Genomic DNA, 25,671 nt, shown 5'->3' with positions numbered 1-25,671 from the left:
CCAGGAAGATCCCACATGCCGCGGAGCGGCTGGGCCTGTGAGCCATGGCCGCTGAGCCTGCATGTCCGGAGCCTGTGCTCCACAACGGGAGAGGCCACAACAGTGAGAGGCCCGCATACCTCAAAAACAAACAAACAAACAAAAGAGTGAATACACACAACAGTAAATACTTGAAGAGAAATTGAAGGTTGAATGGAAGAAAAATAATTAAAAAATCCAAAAGGAGTAAAATAAAAAGATAAAAAGGATTCATGACATAGTGACTAAAATTGAAACTACAAAAGAAGATCCTGAACATAATAGGTGTCCCTAAAGAAGAAAACCAAAGCAAGGAAACAGAATAAACACTAAAAAATATGATTCAGAAAGTCTTCCCTTAAAAAAAATTTAAATCACATATTTAAAGAGACAATTGACCGGGGCTTCCCTGGTGGTGCAGTGGTTGAGAGTCCGCCTGCCAATGCAGGGGACGTGGGTTCGTGCCCCGGTCCGGAAGGATCCCACATGCCGCGGAGCGGCCGGGCCCGTGAGCCATGGCCGCTGAGCCTGCACATCCGGAGCCTGTGCTCCGCAACGGGAGAGGCCACAACAGCGAGAGGCCCGCGTACCGCAAAAAAAAAAAAAAAAAAAAAAAAAAAAAGAGACTATTGACCAACACTAAAGTATATTCTAGTAAAGTGATTGGATTTTAAAAGAAAAAACCACATTACTTGAGTATCTAGACAAAAAGAACAAGTGACTTACAAGGAAAAAAACATTAGATCATAATTAGGTTTTTCAAAAGCAGTATTTCATGCCAGATGAGAAAGGAGAGACTTACTTACTAAAGAAAGAAGGTATGAGCCAAGGATTTTATATCCAGCAAATGAACTTTTAAGTATAAAGGGCACCAACTCTTATGTACATGGAGAGCTCAGGAAATTGTATTCCCATGAGGCTTTTCTTAGGAATTTACTTGATGGTGAGCTAGACATCAAAATGACTAGAGAGACATTGACATGTCTGGTGGTGAGCACTAAACAGTCAGTTACTTGTAAAGCTAAGATTGAATGTATGCTAAGAGGGAACAAGTACATATATTCTTTATGTTCTGACAATATAGGCATATAGACCAATTGTAAAAAATGGGAGGAGGAAAGCATATGCTGCTTTTACTCATCTTTTCAGAAATCATACTGATGGTATTTATTACGGATGTTTCACTAATACTGTTGTATATATGTGGAGTAAAAAAGAAAGAGTAATTACTGTTTTTCTATGTCTTTTACCCTTATGTCCCTAAGTTTCTTGAGATGAAAGTGAGGAGATATAGATATAAGTTTTATTTAAAAAAACTCTTACAATCCAAATTCAGGAAGTTGAAATAAATTTGACTTAGAAGTATCAGTATGAACACACACACACACACACACACACACACACACACACACAAACATACAAGCCAAGTTTGTACTGATATTTGTAATTCAAATTTATTTCAGATTCTATCTATCGATCATCTATCATCTATCTGTCTATCTATCTATCTATCATCTATCTATCTATCCATCAATCTATATATCTATCTAATCTATCTATCCCTAGTGCCCAGATTGTGGTCTTGGAATGTCATCTCTCACTTAAAAAAATAAAACAAGAATTCTTAGAGAAATGGCTCATTTTTTTTTGTCTGAAACAAAAAAGAAAAATTATGAAATGAGCTTAGAACATCTTATCACACCAGATAGCCAAGTTACCAAAGTGTACTATGTTATATAAAACCACTGGGATTGTATAAAAAAGTTTCAGGAACCAACTTGAAGAAACTCCAGCTGGCCACAGATGGGCCAATTTGAGCTTCAATAATGACAATAATTGCAGCGGGCTAAAACCTTTCAAATATGTTTGTCCATGAGTTCAAAATACTATTAAAAAAACCACTTGGTCACTTTTAGAGGGTGATAGGAAAATAAAAGGAAGAATCAAAGATTTATCCTGTTTTTCTTATACCATCTGTGCCATGAGGTATCCAAAGAGAAGACAAGGGAAAGCACCTCTGTATGAAAGCATGCCAAACTAATCAGTGAAGGTAATGACAAGATTAAAACATCACTACTTTTCAGTCCCTAATACATGAATAGATTTCTGCATTAAGCATCAATAGCTGTTAACAAAACAAAGAGACAATCAGATAGTATGTGCCTCTTGATGAATGGCTACAAGTCTACCTACAACCTGAATCCAGCTATCTTTGGATCCTGTTCTGAATCTAGCTGCCAATTTTCAGAGAAGCCTGAGGACAGAGGAACATGTTGAACTGCACCATGAATATGCATCCAGCAGCATCCACACTGGGGGCAGCTCTGCAGGTCAAATAGCTCAGGTTCTTCAAAAGGTACATGTAAAGAAAAAGTAAGGAATGGAAGGGACACATGTGGACTCAAAGAGTCCTAAAAGCATATCAAGGTTTTTTAACTCTACATACTTCAGTGATAAAACCATAAAGAAGTGCACGGAAGTAATTACCATAAAAGTCAGGAGACATCTGGAGGAGGACTTGGCTGTGTTGGGATGAAGAACACCAGGGGCACTTCTGGGGTAGCTTGATGGGTTCTATTTTTTGACTGGGTGGTGATTATTGAGGATTGACCTTACAGTAATTCGTGAAACCATATTTTGTGCGGTTTCTGTATCAGTGATCTATTTTTACAATGTAAGTTTTTAAAAATGAAATGAAATATCCCCAGATACCCAGAGAGCCCTTAGGGGCCTCAGTTATTGCTAAACATACACATTTCCTTGGTCACCACAAACACAGGAGTGTATAACCTACAGCCTCCTAAGCCAAAGCCTTTGACTCTGGCAGAAAGGAAAGCAGAACCTCTTTCCTTAAGCTGTGTGTGTCCATCACCACCCACCCTAGCTGGAATCAAGGTGTGTCTGTGGCTGGATACATGTGGGAGGGTGGGAGTGGGTGACGGAGGGAGCAATGGAATAGACATCTTGCTGCAATGGGGAAGATCATTTAGTTAAGAGAAATATATTTCAGTGTTTTGAGTCAAGATAAGAGGAAACTATTAGGCACAGTCTTTATTAGGATTGTCACAGATATTGGAGGGAAATAAATAATACATCTATTTTGGGGTGCAGTGATGACATTTACAAGGTGCCAGCAGCCCCCACACATTCTCATCCATGAAACTTCCAAGGCTCTCCTCAGCATCCATGTGACCACGTCACTTCCTTTGATGTCATTTGTTTTCTGATGTTCTTTACTTTCTCTCATCCCTCCAAGGTAAAGAGCTTTTTCTGGGCTCCCAAGTCATTATCCTTCCTTCCCCACAAGGTCTTAGGACATGAGCGTGTTGGACATGGGGAGCTTTGAGCAGTAGTGAGAGAGAGTATGGCAGAACAGGGAGACAATCAGACTGGGAGTCAGGCCTTGGGCTCTAGGCTGGGCTCCACCGTTAATTGGTAAGCCACCTGAGTATGGACGATTCATTTCATCTCCCTGAGCTCAGTTTTATCAGTTGTAAATTGGGGGACTTGAGCTATAAGCTTTCTAATGTTCCCTCCAAAATAACAGTTGAAAGACTCTTTGGCATCAAGAAAAGAAAACAAATTACCAAGTGTGACATCACCAAGATTATCATCCATAAAAAAAAGTACTTGACTAAGAGTTAACATGTATGTACTGAGTTCTAATTCCAGCCATGCCCTTAATAACTGTGTATTTTAAAAAGTCCTTTATCTTGTTGATCCTGTTTCCTCATGCTAAGATCCGAATAACAGCCATGTTTCAGGATGTTTTAAGGCTTTAAATGCAAATGAGAAGACAAATTACAGACTAGGAAAAATATTTGCAAGTCATATCCCCAATAAAAACCTTATATCTAGACTATATAAGAAAAAGTATCAAAACTCAGCATTAAAAAAATCTAATTAGAAAATAGGCAAAATACATGCATAGACATTCCACTAAAGAGGATGTCCAAATAAATGCATGAAAAGATGGTTAACATTATTAGCCATTACAGAAATGCAAGCTTAAGCCACGAGTTATCACTACAAACCTATCGGAATGGCTAAAATGAAAGGTTGTGATAACATCAAACGCTGGTGAGGATGCAAAGAAACTAGATCATTCACACATTGTTAGTAGAAATGTAAAATGGTATAACCACTCTGAAAAATAGTTTGGCAGTTCCCTTCAAAACTAAAAATGGATTTACCATATAACCCAGTAATTGGTGATTTGGGCAATTTTCCCAGAGAAATTAAAATTTATTTTCACATAGGTTCTTGTATATGAATATCCATAGTAACTTTATTTGTTACTACAAAACAAAACAAAACAACACACAATGTTGGGGGTATGTCAAAGGAATACAGGAGCCAATGGAAAGAACTTCCAATGGCCATAGCTATAATAATTTTCTCAACAAAATAAAATATATAAATATAACATTATTAATATAATGATAATACTGTAAATATAATTGCATAATTTCATTTATGTAACATTCTTGAAATAAAAAAAATTTTTGTAGAGGTGGAGCACACCTTATTGGTTGCCAGGGATTAGGGATGATGAGGGAGAAGGGAGGTTAGCAAGAGAGAGATGTTTGTGGTGGTGGAACAACTGAGTATCTTGATTGTGGTGGTGGTTATGTAGGGCTATACAGGTGACAAAATTGCATAGATCTGTGCACACACACTCATGCACACAAATAAGTTCATGGTAAAATCTGAATAAGCTCTATGAATTGTACCAAGGTCAATTTCTTGGTTTTGATATTGTACTATGGGTGTATGGGATATTGACATGGGGTGCAGAGAGGGAGTTGGGAGAGGATTGCACTGGACTTTCTTGTCTATTCCTCAGCATCCTCCTATGAATCTGTAATTATGTCACAATAAAAGTTCCAAAAGCCTTTGGAAAATTGTAGACCCAGCAGATGTATATAACCTTAGCAAATTATATTCATGGGGATGTGACACTGAAACTAGCTGATGCTTTCATACAAGGCTGTTGTCTGGTATGTTAGTCAGGGTTCTCCAGAGACACAGAACCAATAGGAGATATCTATTGTCTACCTATCTATCATCTCTCTCTCTCTCCCTCTCTCTCTCTATCATTTATTAGGAGGAATTGACAATGTAGGCTGAGAAGTCCCATAATCTGCCCTCTGCAAGCTGGAGACCCAGAAAAGCCAGTGCTATAATTCATTCCCAGTCTGAGACCTGAGAACCAGCGTAGCCAATGGTGTAAATCCCAGTCCAAGGGCAGGAGAAAATGAGATGAAATGTCCCAGCTCAATAGTGAGGCAGGCAAAACAAGGGACAGTTTTCTCCCTTCTCCTCTTGTTCTATTCAGGCCCTCAATTTACTGAATGGTGCCCATCCACATTGGATTGGGCAGTCTTCTTTACTGAGTCCACGTATTCAAACATTAATCTCATTTAGAAACTCCCTCACAGACTTACCCAGAAATAATGTTTAATCTGGGCACACCATGGCCAGTCAAGCTGACACATAAAATTATCACATCTGGTGTCACTGTTTCCTTCCAATTGTTTAGCTTAGGAATGGATTTGGGATCTTCTGGAGTATATGATCTTACTGACTAAAATAAGAGAAGTCTTGGGAGACTGGCCTTGGAGGCCTCAGGGGCAAAGGCAGCATGGATTATCTGAGAAGAGGGAGGCAGAGATTATCTCTACCTTTCATAGTTGCACAGTATGTTTTGAAATTTTTCTTTTTTAGGTTTTATTCTCACAAAACCACTTTTGTGAGAATGAGAAAAAGATGTCTATATGGGGCAGACGCCACCCCAAGTGTGCACAGCTTGACAAGGAACGAACGTGCAGGCTAGATTTCAGCTCCCACTTCTTTCTCAGCCAGGTCACCTTATGCAGGGAAAAACCTGTACAACCTTACATGGCAGTCCTGGCTGAGGATTATACTGTGTCACATGTGAAGTTATTAAGAAGAGTTACCAGATGAGTGATTTGAGACATGTTCGTGGGTATGGCCATGAGACTTCCTTGAGGAAGTAGGGTTTGATTTGATCTTAAAAAGATGGGTAGAATTTGGATAGGCAGAGAGTGGAAGGAGGAAGTTCATGGTCTAGATTTGCTTGAAAAAAGCTCAATGAGGCCTTGCCTTGCTCATCCTTACAGTTTTGGTACTTGGCAATGTGCAGATAGGAAAGAAAAGATGTAAGGAAGGAAAGAAGGAAGGAAGGAAGAAAGGAAGGAAGGAAGAATGGAAGAAAGAAAAGAAAAGCTTGATTATATGTCTTCATGATTCTATTTTTTTTTCCATTAATTTCCTCCATATCTTCACTTGCTCATATTAGGATAGGACAGATTAGGCTGAGGATAGACAGCCACAAAATGTCATTGGCTCCACACAACAAATGAAGTTGGGAACTAAAGGTAGGGCTTGATTGGAAGGTACAAAAATGACAGAATTGGAGACAGACTTGGAAGGCACTGCAGGTATCATTAAGAGTTTACCTTCCCATTTTAGAGTAAGCAAGTGAGACTCAAAGTAGTTCTGTTCCTGGGAATTTTTTAGTGACCAAGTGGAAATACATTCCAGATCTCTTGACTTTTATTCCAGTGCTTTATCCACTGGAAAGAGGAGAATTAAGGTAAAATATAAAGCTTAGTAATGATAGAATATGTGAGGTTTCTAACTTTTGAGATTTTAATGTTTCTCATTTGTTACTTCCTAATTTTAGCATATATGAATGTGACTAACATTTTGGCACCAGTTTTTCCTTTAATGAATCCTGGAAACAAAAACTCTCATGACTTTCTTGCCACAGCTTTTATAAGAATTAAAAACCTGGATTTTGGCATTTCCAATAAAAGTGAATTAGTAATAATGGACAATGGAAATGCACACCACTGTTGCCACCTTCCTAATCCCTTTCACACCCATTCATTATCTCATCTGACCTATAAGGAGCCTTTTAGGACTTGGGCAAATCCTTTAGCTTTTCACATCCGATTGTCATCACTCCCTGTCACATGTGTAACAGGTTAAAATTTTTGAAGTATTACCACTTTTCTGCTAGTCTCCTCCCCCCAGTTCAGGCAGCTAGGCTGGTTTGTGCTCATCCCCTCAGGACATGTAGCTGACAGCAAAAAAGCAGAGGCGAGAAAAATTTAAAAAAACTTTTTTTCTGGCTTTTCAGTTTCAAATGACTAGAAACTAGGGAAATAGAAAAGACAGGAACACAAAGACACAGTCTGGAAGAAGCTGGAGCTAGGCTTTCTGAAAGTCCCCTCTTTCCTTCCCCTCCAGGTTAGAAAAGAATTCCTAGGTCTGGAACTAAGGTTCGACTATGCTGGTAGAACTTAAAATTAATACATTGACCTTCAAAGAACTTAAGTTTTAACGTTCCTTTCACCCATCTATTTGTAGACCAAGATTTGTACCAGCTACATGTATGAACATATTTGACTGTCTTGACAATCTCCGTCAGCACATCGCTACTCTGTGGACTGACGAAAAACCCTAAAAGTTGAGCCAGTCAATTTCATGGCAACAGCTTTGTCCCTACATGAGAAGCTGGTGGGAGGAGATTAGGGACATTCCTGGAAGTCCTTGCTGATTTCAGAAATACGAACAATCTAATGAAAGAAAAAAGACTATATAATGCTTTAAATTTTCCTGGTTCAGTGCAAGATAGTTGGCAGAGGAGAGGGAAAAGGGGAAATTCTACTTTGATAGTTTGCTGACTAAATTCTCTGAGTCTCAGGAGACTATCTAAAGCATTAGGACTCCAACCATCCCGGAGGCTGCCCTCATAATCTACTCTTGAAGACCTATTCATTCCACTAGATTTCAGTTATTCCACTGTGCTTGCTGCAAATACCAAAAGTCATAATAAATGTCACGGTGGGTCAGGTTGATGGTTAGGGACGCAGAGCTGCTTATAACATTTCCTACTTACCTTCCTGGCTTTTTAAAGCGGTGCATCAGAAGATAAAGCAAGAACCAAAAAATACGTAAATGTATGTATGTTTACAAGTTCTCAAAGTAGAATGTGCAACTTACACTTTTAAAAGGAGTTTTAAAACCTATTTCTGAATGTAAACTAAAAATTAGAACAGAAAGAGTAGGAAGAGAAGAAGTGCCACCTCAAGGGCTCCACCCTTCTTCTGATACCCCATCACTCTAATACCCATATTCTGCTTAGAACTATAGTTCATCTTCCACATGCAGACCTTGTAAGTTCCTTCAGAGCAAGGATTGTGTATTCCTGGACGCTGCCCTTAGGGTCTTTCTCAGACCGGTAGGCTTTGGATAGGTGATCAGTAACTGCCTGTGGTTGATTAAATAGCCTTTCCTAACACTCCAGTCAAATTTTAAGGCCAGCCAGAGATCCATCCTTCAGCTATCTAACATCATGGGATATTTAGTAAGAAGGCCTTAACCCCCAACCATACTGTTCTAAAATTTTAGGATAGGATGGGTCTCCAACATCTTACATAGGATGGGTCTCCAACATCTTACACTACATTTGGATTGCTTTCAGCAGAGTTCTGACTGGTTCTTTGAATCAGTCTTGGCTTTACGTCCAGGTATAATATATTCTGAACAGTAACCCTGTAAATCAGACTCAAATCTTGCCCACAATGTACTTCCCAGAATCATACAAAAGGCAGAAATTTGGTAAGAATTTTCTCAATGATTCTATATCCAGTTGGTGTGAGCAAAGACCCCCAAATGCTGTTAAACTCCTTAGTGATGTGAGCCAGATGGAAAATAAAACAAAAGAATTCACAACTCATGTTAGACTGAATTGAATGTCTTTAATTTCACACAATGAATAACATATGAATAGGATTAACTTTTTTTTTTAATAGTTAAGTGCTCTATACTGTGCTAACCTGATCTGGTAGCGAAAAAGACTGAGCTTTCTTTTAGAAAAAATGTTTAAAACCCAACATCTAAGACCATGGAGGAGCATGACAGTAAAGCATGCCAGATGTATCTACGCCTCAAATAACAGCAAGTCCATGTTCATTTTAAATGTACAAAAATGCTTTATGAATAAAAACTGTTACAAAAAGAACATTTCAAACAATGTACAATTTTTCTTGCCTCTATATTCAATAAAATACAAATACATTTTTTGTTCTAAAATATGTTTACATACAATCAAAGTAGAACATGCAAATTACACTTTAAAAAAGGCTTTTAAAAACCACTTATGAATACAAACTAAAAATTAGCCAGCACGACTTGTAAGACAATCTTGTGCCCCATTTTTTTCTTTTGAAATATATATATACATATTTAACACATCATGTGCATTTATTATTTAAGAAATAGATTTTTTTTAAAAAAGGAAGAAAAAGAAAGACACCAACCTAAGCTGGAACTGCCCTTCTGTGTTGACCAGTGGCAGCTCTTTTCAATTTTCCCCCCTTTAGTGTTTATTATACCTGGGCAAGTGGGCAAGAGATATCCAGGAAGTTTCTTCCTTGGTTGATATGTGCTTCTAAGACTGTTCCCCAAGTGACTGAGTCCGAGAAGGGAGGCAGACTCATCAGTAGGGCAAACTCTCCAAGAAACAAGAGGCAGGGGGAGCCTGGTATTGTGGAAAGAAACTTTAAAAAACTCCAAGAAAATGCTACGGTATATTACAGTTCGAGTTTCTAGGCACTGTGATGACATTATCTGTAAGCTCTGGCATTTGGACCATTGTGATACTATAGGGTAGTGTTGAGAATAATGTCTATATTTATCTACTTTTACATAATGTGAAGGACTGAAAATCCTGCAATGTAACACTTAAATGGCTTTTGAGGCATTTCGGATTCTGCCACCCCCCCCCCTCCATGCTACAGTTGGCATTTAAAGGCTTTGGAAATATATGTATAGATTTTAGACAGTTCCCAGGTAAATCTTCCTAGTGGTAGGGAAAAAATATTCTCCAAAAGCTCATTATCTGAATATTGTCGGGTAATAAGCTGTAGGAGTGGGATTTTCTACTTAAGTCCTAAAACCAAATCCTTTATGATCTCCATGTAGTACATCACCTTATACTATAATTCTGTCACCACTTGCTTATCATATTTATAGACCCAGCAATGCCCAGAACACAAACTCCGACTGCCGTCGGCCGTGGCCTCCCACTCCGGACAGCAGCCAAGTTAACAGGCTAACCCTGTCGGCCCTCAGTCACCTAGTTGGGGCTGTCAGTGGCTGTTGAGTCCCAGGCCTGCCAGGTCACCAGCCAGCCCAGACACGCCCTCCTCTCCTTCGCCCCGTCTTCCTCGGGCTGTAGCCGGAGCAGTGCTGTTAGGGGAAGTTAAACTCTGTTCCTCTCGTTTGAGATGAGGGGCTGAAAAGCAAGTGGCTCCCCAGCCACTTAGGAAGGTGGATCAGAGACCCATCATCACCTTCAAGGTGGTTTTTATACAGATTTCATTCTTTGCTCACCCCTAATCAGGTTCCCTATAAGTGGGTTCATGCCTGCTTGCTGAAGGCAAGTATTCCAGGAAACAGAAAAGAAAACGAAGGAATTTCTCTTATTATGAAATACTTTTGGATCTGTTTATGGAGCCTCATGCATCCCAAATGACATTTTCTCTAAATAAATATGCAGCCACAGAAGGCAGTGTTGGGTGACTAGAGACCTCTACAACGTGGATCAGGAGAGCTGGGCTCTCATCCTTGTTCTGCAACCAACCAGATGTGAAACGAGACTGGCCCAATGTTGAGTCTGGACAGGAGAGGAGAGGCTAATGCAAAGTGGGTAGTTAGAAAATGAGGAAATGGTCATACTAATAAGATGGGTTACGTTAATGGAAAGCAAAAGAAAAAATAAAAGTAATGTGATACTGAGGGAGGAGCTTGATGGAAAAGAGGGGAAGCCCTGCAGGTGACTGGACTTGCTTCCACCTCCAAACAGCAGGTTAGCCTGTCTCAGTTTTGCTCCTCTGCAGTTTTTCAATCTATCCTTAGGATCATAAATGTAGAGGATTTGCATTTGACTCACATGACAACTGTAGAACTGAATTTACATATAAGGTGCAAGTCTGCTGTATCTCTCCTGGAATACCTTTCATTGGTTTGAAAATTCTAATGTACCCTAATTTGAAATTTCTCACCTACTAGAGGTTAATGCCAGTTAAGCTTTAGGTCCTTCCTTAAGAAGCTTAGAGAGTGCCAGCTTATTCCCCTCTGCAGGAAGACTTAGTCTGCTCACAGATTTGTTTGGGGAAAGAGTACAACACTGGAAGGAAGAGGGGCAAAAGAAAGAATGAAATCAATTATTTTCAAAATCCAACAAAGGAGAAACCACTTTATGGCCTAATTGAAATGAAAATGGTTGCTCTTTCATAGCAATGTGGGGTGAGCAAGGCTAATTTAAACCTTCCTCTTGAGTGACTTTGGAACCACTCAGACATGGCTTGGGAATGACAAATTGAAAGTGGTTGGTTTGATTTTGCTGTTCAACCTGTATGAAATGCCAAAGGTCAACCTAGGTCACAAACTGAGTATCTATGATATAAGCTTTGGAGAACAGGAGAATGCACTCCTTTAAACTTACATGTTGCTGGGATTAAGTGCAACTGACCTAGTGGCAGCACGTGATGTGAAGTCTGTGGCGACAGTGCAGAACAGGATGACTCTGGGTAATTTCAACCAACTGGTGGCGCCATGACAGAGCACTGATGTTTGCAAGCATATTAACCTGGGATTTTAAAGTTTACTCCCATAGATAACCCATCCCTTATTCTCCTATGTTCCCAACAAAAATCCTTCTTTCGCTAAGGAAATAATGTTGTGTTCTGAAGTAATAATATGATTTCCTGCCGTTTGCAATTTCCTGTAAAGAAACTTAATTTGGAGGTAAACCAGATATTCTAATTCCCATTAGAAAATTTAATTCTGTCTCTCAGTGTCTCTTTTTATAATCTATCATACCAGGTATCTGATGTCTTAGGAAAGGTAAGGGGAGGAGTGAGGGAGGAAATTGAAATTTCCACATCTGACTTTTAGAAAACATCTATGGCAATGGAATAACTTCATATTCATTCTGAGTTTCTTAACATGTTTTACTTGGGCTGTGGAGGTGGATAATAGAGATGGAATATCTGTCCACACTAAACCAATGGCTAGAGTACAACTTGGATGAGAAATGTACAGTCGAAACTGACCATTTAAAAAACGATTTGTCACACACAGTTTGCATCCATGCAGACTGATAGATTTATAATTACATTATGTACAAAATGTTTCAGTTTATTAAGGCAACCACAACTTGGATACTTTGTCCAAGGTGGTGTGATACTATTGGAGTGGTGACACCCTTTGAGCATTTTCTTTTTTTTTTTTTTCCCAGATAAGAACACTTACTCCCATTTGCTTTTATGAAAAGAGACAATGTACTTCTATTGTCTTTTTGTTCCCTTTTTTCAATGACCTTTGATAGTTATTTGTATAAAAAAAAATCCACATACCAAGGCATTGCTAGACACTTGTCTTTCTGGTGGGTCTGGGGTTTCAATTTTTGGTGATTTGTCAGCTATCCCATTTTCTATGGTGCATTAAAACCATTTTATTCTGCCTATTCTTTGCTGATATGTTTTAAGTATAAAAATAACCTGGTTGACACCTGGGTCAATGTATCTTCGGATGCTCTAAATCACTTATTTTTAAAAGGCTCTATTGATACTAAGTATTTGTTTCACAATGACTGAAGTTCAAAGCCAAGTTCCTTGGGACAGCATGCCAAGGGTGAACATTACAACACAGGTAAGGTTTGCATTATTTAGGTGTGTACCAAGTTAAAGAAGGCAGCAAGTAAGTTAATGAAAAGGCATATGGGAGTACAATGGGCAAAGAAAAAGTAGGAACAGATGATTCTAAAAATCATTATATGTGTGATAGAGGAGACACACAGAAGAATTATGAATGCATGTTTAAGGCTGCCTATCACTACAATTCCACCCTCTGATGACAAGTCCATCTGAGAAACTGTATTGTTAACGTAAAGATTCAGGTCACCTGAAGATGATGTTGGTGCCCCAAAGCCTAGCCGAGATTGAAAAACCAAAAGAAATAAAAACCAATTAAATGGAAGTGGCTTACAACAAAGCCAGCTGAGAAATTTGCGGCTTTTCTCCCCTTGGAATGTTTCCTAATTGAGGGTGTTCCCCTTTCAATTTTCCTGGCCAGCAAATGCAACGGAATCAAGGGCGCACCTTGGATGCGGGAGGTCTGGCGGCTGTCGGAGAGCACCACCGTCTTTCTCCTCCTTGATGGGTCTTGTGCTGCCTGTCAAGGATCTAGCCATACTGAAGTGCCCCTTGGCTGGGAACTGCTGTAAAGCACAGACACACTTCTTTTGAAGACGTTCCCCTGCTTTGCTTTCCCAAGAGCTCCTGAAGGCTCAACCCCGTCATCTGGCCCGAGTCTGCCTGCCCAGCTTCGGGAGAGAAGGGCATTCGGACCCAGCCCCGGCTCTCTGCACTTCCAATGCGTCAGTTTCCCCAGCCCCAGGTTCTGACGCCCAGGCCCACCCTAGGGAAGGACATCGCTCTCACTCCCTCGCGACTTCCTCTGCCTTTTGGCCTTCACCTCCTCTTCCTGGGGAAGGGGCTGCTGCGGGGGCGGCTGCTGCGTGGGCTGGGCCGCAGGCTGAGGTTTGTGTTTCCTCTTCCCGCCTCCTCTGGGGGTCTTGGGCAGAGGGGGCGGCGGCGGTGGCGGCGGCGGCGGCGGCGGCGGTGGGAGGGGCGGGGGCGGGGGCGGGGGCAGGGGAGGAGCCTCCCGGGCCATGTGGATGACCGCCTCGATGGTGGCCATGATGGTGTCTTGGCTGGCGGCCGGCTCCAAGACGAGCGGGCTCAGGCTCGGCTTCTGACCCCTTTTGCTGGGAAGGTCGATGCATTTTTCCAGCACCGGCATTTGGTCTCTGGAGTCCTCATCGAACTGCGTGGGCTGCTTCCGGGGACGCCCTCTCCTCTTCTTGACGAAGTTGTTGCCTGTCTTTGATTGTCTCTGCAGCCGCTTGGCCTTCAGGATCTTGTTCACATGGTCCAGGTTCTTCTTGGTGGACAGAATCTTGGTGTAGTTGCACATCTTCCGCACCTCGCACTGGATGGCTTCGATCTCCCGCCGCTTGAATCGCTTCTTCAGCGAGGAGCTGGCTGCGGGAAGGGAAGAGAGAAGAAACTGATTACAGGATGCCAGACTGCCTTAAACCTAGTCTTCTCAGTGACAGCTGGCATTATATTTGGCTATGAAGATTATGGAAAATTAATGCTATAACTATAATGCAGTACCCACTATTTCTTCTTTTTCCTTTATTAAAAGTAATAAAAATAAACATGGGTTGAATATTATGTGTACAAAGCATTTCATTATTTCAGTCTCTACAACAATCCCATGAAATACACTTGTTCCCATTTTTAACTTTGGAAACTGAGGCTCACACAATGTAGAAAGATCTACCATAGAAATCAATGTCAGAATCACAATATAAATTCTCCCATTACTTTCTCCTATCATAGCTTTTATATTTTATTCAGCCCTTTGACATTTGATCTAATTCAATTTAGCATTAGGCTATACTTCATCTTTTTGTAAAAGATGCTGAATGGAAAAAATGACAAGCAGCCCTCTGGATCAAGCAATCTGGATCATTCATTTGTACCGTCAGCCTCGAAAAAGAGGTGCCTTGACCTGAACTAGAATATCTAACCGAACCTATTGTATTTCTAACCCTCCTCCAATGACAGAGGGAGGATACTTTTCAGGAACACTCTATTTGGGATGATCCCATCTCTAATTTTTTCCCCAATGGTCTGGACTTGTCAGCTTGCCTGATGATGTCCAATTGACCAAGTCTTTCTTAACTAGTTCACCTTCTGGAAACCCCAAGGGAAATACCAGCCAGGTGTTTCTGAATCATTTACACGCGTGCTACCGGGCTGCTGTTTGCAAGGAGCTCTTTTCATGTCCTGGTGGCCAGATGCGTCTCTATTTTATGAGCCAAACTTCTAGTCGCAGGATGTCCTGTACTGCCGCCACTAAATAGCCTTCAGAACTGCTTCATTTTGAAGTTCAGACACCATAAAGTGTGAATGGCTTCAAGACGTAGCAGACCTTTCCTCCTTTAGATCGTTCTTTCTCCTTGTATTGTTCACTAGAGGCAAACGTGTACATATATGTGTATACACACATATACACAGGCACTCACACACGTCCTGATAACCCATCTTCACACTGGCTCCTCCCTCTGGCTACTTATAAGCTTAAGAAGTGTGTCCTTAGTGTTTGCTGCTGTGATTTACACTAAATGCTCATCCCCAAAGAAGCCCATGTAGTTGTCGTCAACCCTATGAAACGTTGCAGGCCTAAAAACAAATGTGTTTCATTTTAGCATCATGGTTTGTTGTGTCATCCCATATTTTTTCAACTACTAGTGGACCAGAAGAATAAATATCTTAAGGGAGATGAGGAAAAAATGCTGAAAACAAAGACACTGCTGTCACTTACTCTTGGGCACTCCTGCTTGGTTCTTTCCCTGCTTTTCCCTATTTCTCTCTCATGTTGTGCCCGACACAGATCTCCCAGAAGGTTTTATTTGAAGTTATTTATGTCACAAGTTTCATGGAGTGGGAAGCTCTGAGTTCCACAGGACAGGCCAAAATGGTACTGCTTTTGGCCAAAGGTCGTTGTGAGACTTACTGTGCAATGAATAACTACTGAGCAATCTTTAAAATAAGTTATAAAGATCAAAATAGAACAAAGCCAGAGTGAGCTTCTGCCTACAAAAATAAAATTTTTGTACTTAGTGTTGTAAAAGGAAAAGCTTGCTTGATTTTAAGTTTTTAGATGCAGAGACCGACTTTTGTTGGTCTTTATGTCCCTCATAGGGCATATCATGGTGCCTTGTACATGGAAGGGATTTAAAAACTGTTTCTCCACTGATGAATCACACTGATTGTTGCTGCCTTATAATCATATTCTTCTCTAAAGGAGTTTTAGTTTGGATTTTTAAATCGACCATTGCAAATATAGTGACACTAAGAGCAGGTCTCCATGTCAGAGCTAAGCCATTTACCTTGTCCACAGAGTTCATGAGGAAATGAAAACTAGTCAGAAATACCCCACAAAACATTTGGCATTATTATAAATAAAAGTTCCACTTGCAGTTTACCTTCTTTTTAGTTTATATCATCCAAAGATAAGAAAATGCTATGTGACACATAATACAGCATGCAGGTACAAAGTAAATCATTTTGGGCAATTAGTTGGCAATTTTTGACTGAGTAAAGCTTGACTGGAAAACTCCGTGAGCTGAGCTGGAGATCATTTGGGGCAAATACAACCAATGGATATTTCTTCTCAGTACTTTTATTTTTTAGCATGAAATGTCAAACAAACAAAAAGGAACCTAGTAGATAATTCCATATTCAATAATTTGTTAGATGCTGCATAATTTTTTATTAGGCCCTTGCATTGAAAAGTGATTATGAAATAAAAATTTATTCTGATTACTGTAAACCTACCAAACAATAATAAAAATATCATAACCAACTCTTTTGTACCCACCATTCACATTTAATAAACATTAACTTTTTGCCATACATGCTTTATTTTTTTTTTAAGCAAGAAAACATTTTAGGGTCAGCTAAGTCAGTGCTCCATCATCAATTCCATTTCCTTTCCTTTCCCTGCTTGAATTTGTACTTTTACTGCATATATGTGAACCCATATTGGTAAAAATTAAAAGTCTGAAACTACCTAATATGTATAATTCTGTAAGGAAGTAGGAACACTTGCAGAGTGTTGGCAGGAGAGCAAATTGACACAATCATTTTGGAGAACGATTGGGCAATAACTACTAGAGTTGAAGATGGGCGTGCCCAGTGCCCCAGAGATCCCAAGGCCAGGTCACCTCTTTTGCTCATATGTAACAGGAGGCCAAGGACATCCCTTGAAGCTCAGTGTATGTTACAGAGGACTTAAAACAATATAAATATTAATTAAAAAGATAATGAAGCACTGCGATACATTCAAACAATGGAATATTGTATACACGTCTGTTGAAAGGAATAAAATACATATAAATATATCAACATGGTTAAATCTAAAAAAAAACTTGAATAAAGCAAATAACAAAAGTATTTGTAAGCATATCATTTATGTAAATTTAGAAATACACAGATCCCTTGAATTTTTATTTCATTTTCAATATCCAGACGTGAAGGTTTAAAGTGACCCCAGTGCAGATTAACTGTGAGTCAAAGACTGGGTGGATGAGATTTCAACACTTCTTCCCTCCAAAGCTACCTTATGGGACTTTATCAAGTCTCTAGAGTAGCGTTGTCCTATAGAAATTCTGCAGTGGTGGAACTGGTCTATATCTATGCTGTCCCATACAGCAGTCACTAGCCACATGTGGCTACTGGGCACCTGACATATGGCAAGTGATTGAGAAATTGACTCTACATTTAGTTTAATTTAAAGTTAAATAGCTACATGTGGTTAGTGGCTACCATACTGGGCAGCTCAGCTCTAGACCTAAGTACCGCGGAATACAGAGGACACACCGAGATCCGTTCAGTAAAGCAGTCTGTGGGAAGCTCAGGGCAAACAACCTGGCGCCTTCAACAAATAAGTTGCGAGGTTGGGGGGGAGGGTGGAATTGTAAATTAAAAGAGAGAAGAGATAAAAAGATCATATTTGGATACCAATTTAAACAATCTGTCAAAAGAGATATTTTATAAATTCACGGAAATTTGAATAATGTCTGGGTGTTTCTTGATATTATATAATTATTGCTAACTTTCTTAGGTGTAATAATTGCATTGTGATAATTTTTCAAAGTACCTTTTAGAAATACATACAAAATTATTAATAGATGAAATCATATGATATCATCTGGAACTGGCTTCAAAATAATAAGGGAGGGAGGAGGGGAGTGGAAATATTCCTAAAACAAGATTGAAATGAGTTGATTATGTTGAAGCTGACTGATGAGCACACAGAGGTTTATTATGCTATTCTGCTACTTTGGTATATACTTGCTAGTTCCATAATACATGGTTAAAAAAATATAAATGATTAGTGTCAGTAAAACATCTTTCTCAGGATGCTAGGACTGGCAGGGGGTGGGGGGTGCTCTGGTTTTCATATTCTTGGGCTTGATTTCACCTAAATAATTTTAGAAGAATAAATGTCCTCAGTAAAGGGCATGCATAATCTCCCTAGAAAACTCCTGCTGGTAGCTACCCTCCTGGCTGAATGGGAGGAAAGAATGAATGAGCACTGTGGGTTTTATGTTGTGACCAACTGCATAAACATATGTCATGGTCCTATCTCCACTGAGGGCCTCAAGTGTTAAGACTTAATATCCTTCTTTCTTTTTCCCAGTACACTTTTTGGGGGGTTTCACATCTACTGAACATCTGAATTTTATTTTGTCCTTTATGTATTATCCAAATTTTCAGTGTAGGCTCATTACTTCGTGTGTGAACAGCACCAGAGTGCAGGTCAGTAGGAAGGGCTCTGGGCAGGGACAGCTGGAAACCAAGCTGAACTAGAATGAACCTCTTAGCCCCTCTGGGTCTCTCTTCATCTATTACACTGAACAGTTAGACTAGATGCTTCTGTATTTAAAGATTGCTATAATTCTTACCTATACTCATTATCTATTGCCTTACCAAAAGTGAGGTGGCTTTCTACGACATTTATTTCATCTATTAATTTTGAAATCCTAGTGTGGTGGAGAGGAGGGCTTTGGACTTGGCAGGGTTTGATATTCACAAATCTTTCTCCTTACTGCTTATGATTTCACTGTTCCTCTAAATGTTAACAGATTTTTCTCTCTTCAAATTGTTTCATTATTAGACAGTAATTTCTGGGCTCTTGCACCAAGATTGATTCCATATTTGCTCTCCTTCCTATAATTGTCCTATATCTTGCCTGTTCTTTGTTAGCCTTAAAGAATAATTATGAGTGGCCAAGGCAAAATATGAATTCATTTCTTCGTAACTCTGCAATGCAAATCATCTTGTAGACTTTTTCTGTACCTAAAATTGCCATGCAAATGATTGAGTTGGTTTTGATCCAGATCTAGATTTTCTCTTTGCTCGCATTATCAGATGATTGGCTCATCAGTGTTTGTTGATTTTGCTACTTCTTTTATGATAATCAAACACTGGACTTATCACTGCTTTTGCACACTGACTTTATACAGATGTCGTGTAAGCACTGTGAGCAAGGTAAGGGCTAATGAGGCTTAGCTGTACAGAAGTTCCTAAGAAATAGGTGCTAATGGTTTGGAGACTTTGCCCATGTGTAAGACACATTCTAGTTTTATAAAGTTTTGGATGGGTCAGAGAGGGAGGCAAATTTATCTCTAGACTAATTAGAATTTTTCTTGATGTTTGAATTGGGAAGGTAGAGAAATATTGGGGACTGCAGAACTGCCCGGAGTGGAGTTGCCCTCCAGATGGACAGGGCTGGAGAACCATCAGCCTCAGTCAAGGCACAGAGCTGCAGTGTGAATTGCTTTGTATGCTGATACTTAGAAGATTCTTCAAAGGCAAAGGCCATGTTTTCCCTCTGTACTCCCAGTTATTCACACAGCAGTACAAGATTCGGTACGTAGTACATGGGCAGCAAACACAAGTTCAAGAGAATTCAATTGTTTAATGTTCTCCCATGAAAATGTGCATTTTTTGGGATACTTTTGTACTTAACTCAATAATGATCTCGTTTTCCAAATGCTGCTTTTTATTTTCTAATGGGATATATGAAGCAACTTGCCTTGGCAAGCAATCTTTTTTCCTTCTTCCTTAGAATTTAAATTAACCTTTGTGTCCTGGTCTTAAAAGCTCGTTTGAGAAAGATGGCAAGTTGCCTTGGCTGGTGAGGCTTCTGGTGGTCAGAGCACATCAGAAGAGTCACTGCCAGTCATCAGCACACATGCTATATACCACTGCTTTCCAATTTGAAAGCCATAATTTAGAATTAAGTGTTAGCAGATGTGGGGCATTTGTCACGATAGAATGGTACTTCCATTCTGCTCTTAAAGTCACCTTAATACAGTTTGGGGTTTCTCTGAAAATGTGACTAGCTTGTTTAATGCACAGTAACTGCTTGACTTTTTTTTTTTTTTTTTTTGCAGTACGCGGGCCTCTCACTGTTGTGGCCTCTCCCATTGCGGAGCACAGGCTCTGGACGCGCAGGCTCAGCGGCCACAGCTCATGGGCCCAGCTGCTCCGCGGCATGTGGGATTTTCCCGGACCGGGACACGAACCTGTGTCCCCTGCATCGGCAGGCGGACTCTCAACCACTGCGCCACCAGGGAAGCCCACTGCTTGACTATTAAATGACAGCTTCCTCTTAGGGGTTTATTGTGAAAGAACATTCCATCTCAGCTGCAATGGATTAGGAGACCCTGGTCTTTGTTTTGCTCCTATTTCACATTTCTCCATGGGAAAAGTGAAGGTAGGAGGTGAGGAGCGGTTCGACTGATGGAGAGGTGAAGCGGTGGGTGTGCGCCTGCATGTTTATGTGTGGGAGCTCCTCTCTGCCTCTCCAGATCTGATCCTGTTCTAAATTGGCAGCCTCTCAAGTGGGGTGCATGTTCCCAAGGAGGAAACTGGGCTGCAATAAAGACATATTATTATATATAATAATATTTTTGTATGAGTATGTAATATATATAAAAATATATTTTATAATATACATATTTTATGTAAATATATGTACATATATGTAAAAATATAAATTTGATGTATTTAACTTTATTATATATACATTTTTATATAATATATAATTATATACATTATTTTAATTTATATTATTTATATCTTATCTGAAAAATAAGAACTAAGTTAAGCATTCTAATGCTTACTATATGGAGCGATGGTGGGTGATGCCCTTATTTGGGCTGCACGATGTGTCACCTGTCACAGTTGGGCATGATGTTCCTGGGAAAAGAAGAGACCACATGCATTCAAGGGGCTGATGGCATCCCATCAGTTTATTCCCTTCAGGTGTTGTCAGGTCCTGAACATGGTTTAGAAAATTAAGATCTTTAAACAATAAAAAAAACTTTAACAAAAAATAAAAATACTTTGTAATGAGGTCAGGAATATCCATGAAATATGTTATATACCACAGAGAGTTTTATTGGTTACCTTGCAGTAAACTGTGTAAAAGAGTTGCTATTTTCAAAGACAAATTTGGCAATTTTCTTCTACTTTGAGAGAAGTGTTCTAAATGTTTTCACCTTCTCAGTGCTGTCAATGGGCTGTCTGTAACGTTACCTAGCAGTTGTCAAAAAACAAAAAAACCCCTTAATGTCCCTTTAGGGCAAAATGGGCAAAAAGTAACTGCTTTTAGAAGCAAACTCATACTATGGAGACAGCATTTTTTAAAATTGATTGGAAATGTTTCCATTTTTGACAATTTTGTTGCTGAAAATATTATAACCTATAACATCCTTAAATATGCAAATTAAAAAATCTTGTAAACAGAGTTAACTTCCAAATGAAGGGTTTCAGAGATTTGAACTCATTAAAAAAATGCAATGTCTTTTGAAATGCAAGACCATCTGACTGTTAATAAAGGAAGTTGGTTAGTTGAATTTCAGCAAAAAAACCCTTTACTTAATTGATGGATGGGATTGAAAAAAATAGTATTATGATTTAAGCAAAATGATACGCTGTCTCCTTTTGGATCTACGTTTATGTGAAATATCCTTTTAACCTATAACATCTACTAACAAGTATTGAAACAAACTGAATTTGAAATGAGACCTTCAAATTGCTTAATCACAAGTGTTAGAAGAACCCCAAGATTTTCAAAAAGAAGTATTCAAACTCAGTCACTTGGTCCTCTCTGAACATTATTCAAAATATTAATACTAGTAAAAATTTGTTTCATTAATAATACAGTTAAATGAAATTTAAATTTATTTTAAGAATATTATTTATTTCAGATTTATCTCACCTTTTAAAGTTTACATTTTAAAAGATGAGTACACATATTCTAAATATGTATTTACATGGAGTAACTTCAAAATTATGTTACCAATATCATTCATGATCAAAAATTTGAACTGCTTAAAAGTTTTCCTTTGTTTTTCTAGACTCTTGAAGACTTCATCCATACAGTATTTAATCCTAGAGGAATTTAACTTTCTATGAGGGCAAGGCCTAAGAAGCCATTAAAGCTTCTTGAAGACAGCATGTGTTCTTTGTACCCCTCATAACAAAGAGCACAGCTCCTTTCTCATAGTAGATGCTTGATTAATATTTCCTGCTAGATCATTTCAGATTGTAAATCCTAGAAGCCAAAGCCTAATATCATTAATCTTCCTATTCCCTAGAGCACCTTTAATTGAATTGCATGTAATTCCAAGGCAGTCAAGAGTGTCCCATCCATGGGACTCTGGAATGGGATTTGATGCTGACCTCCTTTATTCGGTAAGGCAGTTGTGTGGTCCTGGTCCCTAGGTTTTCAGAATCCTTGAGTTTTCTGACCACAGGGTAATAATGCCAGTCATTTCATGAGCCTGGAATTTGGACAAACCAGCTGTGGCTTTGGACAGATAAAGGCAGTGGTAACTTGTCTCCAGAGACTAAGATTTGCAGAGACTAAGATGAATAAGAACACTGCCAGATTGTTCAGAGAACCTCTAAGGAAGGGAACCAGGGCTTTGGCCTGAGAAAGCTGGGTGAACGGTGAGAGTTCAGAGATCAGAGAACTAGAAACAGGGGCAACTGTATCAGCCTCTAAGGTGCACTGTGCATATTATTAGTAGGAATTGCCCAGGATGAATCCACAGAAGAACTTTAACTCTGGGAGTTCTTCTGGGGGTGATACTTATTAGAGTCAGAGTGGGTTGGCGAGGAGTGAATTGTGAGTGGTGGCACTCATAAACTGAGGAATACTAGGGACATTTAACCCCTCTCTGTTTCGATCAACTCTGGCTTTTGTATGTTGCATGTAGCTCAAGCCCCAGCAGACTGACTAGACAACGTGAGAGGCTGGATAGAAATGCAGTTAATGCCAAAAAGTTTGACGCTACATCTGTTGAGTCTCACAGCATGCCAGGTGGTCACACGGCGGGGGTGGCTGCACGCTCTCAAAGGGCTCTTTATATTTCTTCTTTCTTTCCTCTCAAATGTGGCATAGCAGTATCCTTAACCATAAATACCATCCCTTATATAATACTCCAACTATTGTAGATGAATGTTCGTACTTGATTGTGAGAGATTTCCTTTCTTTTAAATTTGGAAAAAAAAATTAGAAGAACAAAGAATAATGTAACAAACATGCTCTCATGAAAATTTTCACATTTTTAATATTTAGGCTCAGATGAAATAAATCCTTATTGACCGTGCTAGAACTTCAAGAATTACATCAAATGGTTGGTATTCATGTTCTGTTTTCTAACTGGACTTAATAATTGCATTTGTTTACTTAAAACTCAGACTTTTGTTTACAATCTGTTTACAATTTGTTTTGTTAGAAAACATATTGACCAGGACGTTAGGAGAATGAAGTTCTCATCATGACTTTTCACCCCTCAGTTCTCTGCCTTCAGACAAATCTCTTAATTTCTTGGCAGGACCCTCACTTCAGAATAAATATGATTCTGTAAAAATAGTTATACACCTCCAAGTCTTCTCTGTTCTAGGTAAAATATCTTCAGTTCCTTCATCTGTGTCTCATATGAGATTACTTCTAGGCTATATTCCATTTTGATTACCTTCCTCTGGAGATTTAATCATCTGACAAATCCCACCTTAAATTTTGGTGCCCAGAATTGAACTGATTTTCCAAGTATGAAGTGATGAATGCATAAGGCACTACACTTCTATTAATGTTCTATTAATGTGAGCTACATTAAAAACAGACAACCAACAAAACAACCTGCATTTTTTTTTTTTGCAGCAATATCACACGGTTGGTTCATATTAAATGGAAGCTCAATTAACGCTCTTAAACACTTTCATGAGTTTGGCCACCAACCTTGGCCATTGCTATGTGGAATTGGTTTTTGAGCTTAAAAGCAAGCCTTCTATTTAAATCTACAAAATTTAATTTTATTGGTTTTAGTCCATTGTGAAAGTCTGGAATCTTATTTTTGTTTTCTCAGAGAGGGTCCATGTTTGTGAGGTTTCCAGAGAGTCTGAATACCCTCATGTCAACCTTCCCTTTAATCCCTCTGGGCATGATTCATGTGACTTAAGCGCCTGCTACTATTTTTCTCTTTATTGAAGTTTTTCAAGAAAAAATGTCAATTTATACAATAAAATATCCCTGAATTCTTCATAACACCAGCAAGCAATTTATACCCATTGCTTTAGACTTTCACATATTTTTGTGTCTGGTTAGTAGACAATGGATGTACCACAGAAACAATAATTTTGCATAGCCTACAGGTGTATGCCAACTCTATTATTTCTGCCAGAAAGGATATTGCATCTGATGTTGGAGTGGGGAAAGAAAAGTCTTACATTTTTCTTTTATCCAGAGGCAATTCTCCTACCCTAGTGGGAAAAGAAAAGAAAAAGACAAAACAATGCTAGGTGTGGTTCCAGTGCTTTCCAATTTCAGCTGGAATTCAGTGAAATAAAGTCCTCTTCCTAAAAGCCATGAAGCACTTTCATTTCAACGTTAATCTTTCTGGTCCCCTGTACATTGCTTATATCTCTCTGATAGCACTTCACATAGTCTGTCCTGTTTTAAGATTATGGGATTAATCTGCATTTATCTCTTTTCTTAAATTGTGTTTTCTTAAGGCACAAGGACCATATCTTAGCCATTCTTATGTATTCTTAGAACAAATATGGATTGAGCCCACTTTGTGCCAGGCGTTGTGCTAGGCACTCAGTTCCAACTTCCTCCTACTGGGGACCAGCACAAGCTCAGCTGACTTACTTGAAATGGAATCAATCCATATGACTCACCCTAAGCCAACACTTACCATCTATTTTGTAAAATCTGTGTGTAAAATAGAAAAGGATTTATTGAAGGGGATCCAAATCACTGTAAATTAAACTAGATCTTCACATATTTTAGCGATTCCCTACTCTCCTCAGAGCACCACTAACTGTTTGGAGTATCCAAGCTATGACAAAAAGCACTGAAGTACTGTGAAATATAGACTGAAATCCAAACCACCCCATAGGAGAAGTGAAGCTTCAATGACAAAAACAAGTTTGGAACTTATTTAGCACCATTAAGAAAACCAGCTTGAACATTTAAGTCCACCGATTGATGAAAACAATTGGTCCCCTGGAAAAGGGAGACATGTACATATTATATATTAATTATGTAACACCAGAAATGAGAGAGACAGAGCCAGAGAGAGAGGAGGGGTGGGGGGTGGGGGGATGAATGGTCTTTTCATTGCTGAACATTCGGATCAGACTTATAATGGTTTATTGCGGGGGAGTGGTCACGTGCTCTCTTGGCAAATTATATATACATTCAAGTTGTGAGCACTATACCAGTAGGTTGGGGTTTTTGTTTTTGTTGCTATTGCTTTACCTTTTTTTTTTTTTTCAAATATAAGCTTGGACAGACTTAACGCAGCAAATACTTCTCAATTCAAGATTTGACAATTTAACAGGAAAAAGCTCATTCATCATCTTTCCCTTTTAGAAACCATAAATTATTGGC

At 39.2% G+C, this 25,671-nt stretch overlaps 1 protein-coding gene across 1 annotated transcript in view; it reads right to left on the bottom strand.

The window, feature by feature from the left end:
- Positions 1 to 8,297: 8,297 nt before the first annotated feature.
- Positions 8,298 to 25,671, bottom strand: part of SETBP1 (SET binding protein 1) — a 378,300-nt gene continuing 360,926 nt past the window's right edge. Inside the window, exon 6 of the mRNA XM_022561823.3 lies at positions 8,298 to 14,162. Within this exon, the coding sequence (XP_022417531.2) occupies positions 13,537 to 14,162 (626 nt within the window). The 3' untranslated portion in view covers positions 8,298 to 13,536. The remainder of the gene's footprint in view (positions 14,163 to 25,671) is intronic.

Source organism: Delphinapterus leucas, chromosome 14 (genome assembly GCF_059928025.1).
Source record: "Delphinapterus leucas isolate spDelLeu-1000000601 "Yukka" chromosome 14, BTC_Dleu_Yukka2, whole genome shotgun sequence".
NCBI classification, from domain to species: domain Eukaryota; kingdom Metazoa; phylum Chordata; class Mammalia; order Artiodactyla; family Monodontidae; genus Delphinapterus; species Delphinapterus leucas.
This window is presented reverse-complemented; position numbering and strand designations above follow the sequence as displayed.